The sequence below is a fragment of the Lonchura striata genome, chromosome 7, assembly GCF_050655825.1.
Source record: "Lonchura striata isolate lonStrDom1 chromosome 7, ASM5065582v1, whole genome shotgun sequence".
Lineage (NCBI taxonomy): Eukaryota > Metazoa > Chordata > Aves > Passeriformes > Estrildidae > Lonchura > Lonchura striata.
In genome coordinates this window covers 1,310,285-1,315,818 of record NC_140709.1, presented here as the reverse complement: position 1 = coordinate 1,315,818, position 5,534 = coordinate 1,310,285, and the positions used below count along the sequence as shown (strand labels likewise).

At 58.5% G+C, this 5,534-nt stretch overlaps 1 protein-coding gene across 1 annotated transcript; it reads right to left on the bottom strand.

Moving 5' to 3' along the window:
* Window positions 1–4,678: 4,678 nt before the first annotated feature.
* RPRM (reprimo, TP53 dependent G2 arrest mediator homolog) lies at window positions 4,679–5,534 on the bottom strand. The gene has a single exon (XM_021535441.3). It carries the CDS (start codon window positions 5,356–5,358, stop codon window positions 4,936–4,938), a length of 423 nt encoding a protein of 140 aa, XP_021391116.3. The 5' UTR covers window positions 5,359–5,534; the 3' UTR covers window positions 4,679–4,935.

Here is a 5,534-nt window from a genome sequence, read left to right as displayed (position 1 = left end):
TCCCTTGTCCCCAGTCCCTCTCCAGCTCTCCTGGAGCCCTTCAGGCCCTGCCAGGGGCTCTGAGCTCTGCCTGGATCCTTCCCTTCTCCAGGGGAACATTCCCGGGGCTCTGAGCTCTGCCTGGATCCTTCCCTTCTCCAGGGGAACATTCCCGGGGCTCTGAGCTCTGCCTGGATCCTTCCCTTCTCCAGGGGAACATTCCCGGGGCTCTGAGCTCTGCCTGGATCCTTCCCTTCTCCAGGGGAACATTCCCGGGGCTCTGAGCTCTGCCTGGATCCTTCCCTTCTCCAGGGGAACATTCCCGGGGCTCTGAGCTCTGCCTGGATCCTTCCCTTCTCCAGGGGAACATTCCCGGGGCTCTGAGCTCTGCCTGGATCCTTCCCTTCTCCAGGGGAACATTCCCGGGGCTCTGAGCTCTGCCTGGATCCTTCCCTTCTCCAGGGGAACATTCCCGGGGCTCTGAGCTCTGCCTGGATCCTTCCCTTCTCCAGGGGAACATTCCCGGGGCTCTGAGCTCTGCCTGGATCCTTCCCTTCTCCAGGGGAACATTCCCGGGGCTCTGAGCTCTGCCTGGATCCTTCCCTTCTCCAGGGGAACATTCCCGGGGCTCTGAGCTCTGCCTGGATCCTTCCCTTCTCCAGGGGAACATTCCCGGGGCTCTGAGCTCTGCCTGGATCCTTCCCTTCTCCAGGGGAACGTTCCCGGGGCTCTGAGCTCTGCCTGGATCCTTCCCTTCTCCAGGGGAACGTTCCCGGGGCTCTGAGCTCTGCCTGGATCCTTCCCTTCTCCAGGGGAACGTTCCCGGGGCTCTGAGCTCTGCCTGGATCCTTCCCTTCTCCAGGGGAACATTCCCGGGGCTCTGAGCTCTGCCTGGATCCTTCCCTTCTCCAGGGGAACATTCCCGGGGCTCTGAGCTCTGCCTGGACCCTTCCCTTCTCCAGAGGAACATTCCCAACTCTCCCAGTCTGGCTCCATATTCCAGAGGGAAGAAATTCTATATCCACCAATATTCCTTGGTCTGGAATTCAGTTCAGTGAAGGGAGAAGATGCTGTTGCTAAAATTTCACCTTGGAGGACTCAGGAATTTTGGGATGAGGAAAACCAACCCTTCATTCCAACAAGTGCCTGAACACTTCAAAATAATTCCTGCAACGACCATTTGACTCCAGAGTTTGGGAATTACAATTCCAGGCTCAGGGGCTGGGAATTGGCTGGAGAATTTTGGCTGCCAGGAACAGCTCCAAAATCCCGATTTTGAAAGAGCAGCTCTGGAGCTGGCGCTGCTGGGTCGGTTCCAGAGGAATCGAAGGGTCGCTGCCCCCGGGGCTCCCCAGCATCATTCCCGCTGGGATCAATGGGATCCGATCCATTCGAGGGCACAGACAGGCCCGGGAGGCGGAGCAGCCCCCTAATGAGCCGCTCGTTAATGAGCATTAATGGGCTCCTGCTAATGAGGAAGCCCACCTGAATATTGGGATTTTTAAAGTGGGTTCCCAGCTGAATATTGGAATTTTTAAAGTGGGGTCTCAGCTGAATATTGGGATTTTAAAGTGGGTTTCCAGATGAATATTGGGATTTTAAAGTGGGCTCCCAGCTGAATATTGGAATTTTTAAAGTGGGGTCTCAGCTGAATATTGGGATTTTTAAAGTGGGTTCCCAGCTGAATATTGGGATTTTTTACAGCGAGATTCCAGCTGAATAGTGGGGTTTTTTGAGGGGGTTCCCAGCTGAATATCAGGAATTCTATAGTGGTGAATATTTTACGGGTGAATATTGAACTATTTAAAGGGATTCCCAGCTGAATATTGGGATTCTTGAAGTGGGTTCCTAGCTGAATATTGGGAGTTTTTACAGCAGGATTCCAGCTGAATATCAGGAATTCTATGGTGGTAAATATTTTACAGGTGAATATTGGGCTTTTTAGAGGCATTCCCAGCTGAATATTGGGATTTTAAAGTGGGTTCCCAGCCGAATATTGGGATTTTTTGGGAACATCCTTCCATTACGAGCTGCAGGATCCAGGAGTGGATCCCACCTGGAAAAAGGAATATTAAAGCAAACCGGAAAGCTGAGCTGCTCCCTCCCTCCAAAATTTCACTTCTCAGCTCCAAATCAACTTGGGGTGCAGATTTCCCTGATTTCCCTCATTGGAGCCGAGCCGCTTTTAAAACTCGTTGGGAATTTGGCCCGAAGGGGGAATTGGAATTAACCCCTGCACGCCCGGAGTGGCAGCGCTGCCAAAGCGCTCCTGCCTCAGCCGGGGCTGGGCGAGGATGCCCGGGAAGAGGAGCGTGAAAATCCCGGAGCGTTCTCGGGGTTATCCAGAGGCGCTGGAAGCTCCGGCAGTGATGGGAAGGAATTTTTCCTGGCTGGAATATCGGCCCAGCCTCTCCAGAGGGGCTCTGGGAGCGCCCCGGGAGCCTCCGGGCTTGTCTGGAAGGGGAAAATCCGTTCCTGGGGCAGCAGCTGGCTCTGGGATCCGGGGGGATTTTGGGGGGTTTATTCCCAGCAGAGGGTTTTTTCCCAGGATTTTCCAGCTGGGAGCTGAGCGCTGAGGGGTGTGTGGCTCCCAGCTCTGCCCTGGAGCTGCTGGCGCTGGGATTCATCCATGGAAATGATGTCACAGGAATTGGGAATTCAGGGAGCCCGAGGTGAGAGCATTCCAGCCCTGTCTCCACAAAGTCACGCTGGAGTTTTCACTCCGTGAGAATTCCAAATATTCCATCGGGGGCCTGCTCTGCTTGGGGCTGCAGGGAATTTTTGGGTGTTGTTCACCTCAAAAAAGCCCTAAAAATCCAAAATTTGTCCATCCCACTGATTCTTCCTGCGGCTTTCCGGGTGTTTTCCTAAAAATGGTGGGAGCAGCTGGAAAACCTTTGTTCCCCATGAGGTTCCTGCTCCTCCATCGCCTCAAAAATGTGGGATTGAGGTGATCCCAGAGTCTGAGGGGTTCTTCCTCCCCCTCTGTCTCCCAGCCCATGCACAGGTTATAAATATCCCATCTGTTCTCCGTGCCAGATCCCAAATCCCCACGGGACAGAGGGAGAGAAGCCCAAATCCCATGGATGCACTGGATGTGTCCCAGCATCTCCGCATCACCCAGCAGGAAAAACCCTTTTCCCCGCATTTCCCTGCCTAAAATCAGGGATATTTTTAGGGATTAGAGCCACGAACACTGGATTAGAGTAGGGGCACCAGGCAAGGAGGGATCTTGGATTGAGGCTGAAAATTCCATCATTTTAGGTCAGAACCAGGAGTTTGCCTTGGCTTGGAATTCCGGTGGTGGGAATTAAGGTTCATTAAAATGTGTTCCACTCTAAGCACCCCGTGTAATTAATGAAGGATTCCTGATGAATTAACTCCCAAAAAGTGCCCAGGCATTCCAGGATTTGGGAATGCTCGTGTTCTCCACAACACCACCACAAACATTCCAGTTAAACAGCTGGAAATGCTTTGGAATGACTGAGACCTCTCTCTTCCTGATTTATCCAAAATTTCCTCTTTCCCTGGCGTTCCTCCGGCACTGAAGGGTAAAAAAGGGGAATTTTGGATGCGTCTCTGCAGCCAGCTCAGCCGGGATGCTCCGGGAACATTTCTGTTCTGCGATTCCCGATGCAGGGTGTGTTTGTTCCCGGGAGAACAGGCAGATCTGTTCTTTGTCCTTCCCTAAAGGCGGCTGGAAACGAGGGATCGCTGCCGAGATTCCTGCCGGGCTCGGGGGATTGATTCCATGGGGATGCTCTGCTCTGCCTCAGCCTCTCCCACAAGGGCCTCTGGCTTTTTCCACCCCTTCCAGCCCAGCTGCAAATGGATTTCACCTTCTCCATGCCCAGTTTCAACTCCCGATAACCTCTCCTAGGGGTGTCCATTAAATTTCGGGAGCCCGGCCATCTCCACCCCCGGGATAAACCGGGAAGCTCCAAAAGCTTCCAGCACTAAAAACGCGCACAATCGATATTTCCCGGCAGGAATCCGGGCGCCAGGAGAGCGATTTTCCCCCCGCAGGTTGTTGGAGCCTCTGCGACCCCATCCCGCTGCCGGGATTCCCGGGAAGCGCCTCTGGAGCTCCCGCTGCTCCCGGAGCCGCTGGGGAGGCGCGGATTTATCCAGGAGCCGCCGGGAATGGGAAAAACACCCCGGGAAGATCCCTGCGGAGGAATGGGGATGGACGGAGAAATCCAAATCCCGTGGGAGCAGCGGCTTCTCCCTCCCTGCACCGCATCGCGCCAAGTCACCTGTTGGTCCGGCTCGGAGCTGGGATAATAAATCCTGGATTTTGTGCTTTCCCAGAGCCAAAATCCCGCTGTATTCCCAGGCAGGGGATCCCCCGGGCTGGGCTGGGCTGGGCTGGGCTGGGCGTTTTCCCCGGCCACAGCCGCGGTCCAGGGGCAGGAGCGCAGTTCCCGCATCTCCCGGCGCGCAGGGATGCGGGGGGCGGAAAAGCGCTGGGAAAAGGCTGGAAAAGCGCTGGAAAAGGGGAAATTTAGGCCGGCTGGACGGGAAATCCCGCGGGGACGGGCCGGGAGGGACAGGGGAAGCTTCATCCCGGGCGCTGCCCGCTGCTCACCACCGCATCCCGGGACTCGCGGCGGCAGGGAAAGGGGAAAGGGGAAGGGAAAAGGAAGGGGAAAGGGAAGGGGAAAGGGTGGAGGCGGACGGAATAAGGAGCCCAGACCTGTTGCCATCAGAGCACGCTTTACTTCGGCAGCCGCGGGCGGCGGAACCGGGCCGGGATGGGCCGGGCCGGGCGGCTGCGGCCACCCTGAACAAATCCCGACCTCCGGCATCCCGGGATCCATCCGAATGCCTGGCGTTTTTCAGGAGGAAAAGCCCCGAGCCGAGCCCGCGCGTTCTCGGGAGGGCTGCGGGCGGTCACTCCGGTCAGTCCGGCGGTCAGTCCGGTCAGCCCGGCGGTCAGTCCGGTCAGTCCGGCGGTCAGTACGGCCCCACCACCACCGCCTCCACCTCCTTGGACGGGCGGCGCTCCTTGACCAGAAAGTTGATCATGCCCTCGGACTTGATGAGGAGGTTGCAGCCGAGGAAGAAGATGCCGAACACCACGGTGAGGGCCAGCACGCACATGACGGCGATCTGCACCACGCGCATGATGTACACGCTGCGCTCGTCCGCGCCCGCGCCGCTGCCGTCGCTCACCACGGAGGCGGCGGTGCAGCAGCGCAGCGCCCGCTCCAGCTCCAGCGCCGCGGCCCCGGCCCCCGCCAGCAGCCCCGCCGCCGCCGCGGAGCCGTTCGGGGCCACCGGGGCTCCCGGCGAGCCGCTCATCCCCGCCGGGGCTCCCGGCGAGCCGCTCGTCCCCGCTGGAAGCCCCGGCGGCAGCCCCGCCGCGGAGCCGTTCATCCCTGCCGGCAGCCCCGCCGCCGCCGCCGCCGCATGCAGGCGGCCCGAGCCGGGCCGGGCGGAGCCGTGCCGAGCCGTGCCGAGCCCAGGCGGGCCGGGCGGAGCCGTGCCGAGCCGTGCCGAGCCCAGCCTGGCCGCTCCGCGCTGCCCGCCCGGCACCGCCCGCTCCGCTCCGC

Bases quoted from the DNA above. Each gene is read 5' to 3' on its own strand.
- RPRM (XM_021535441.3), bottom strand. From the start codon at position 5,358: ATGAACGGCTCCGCGGCGGGGCTGCCGCCGGGGCTTCCAGCGGGGACG.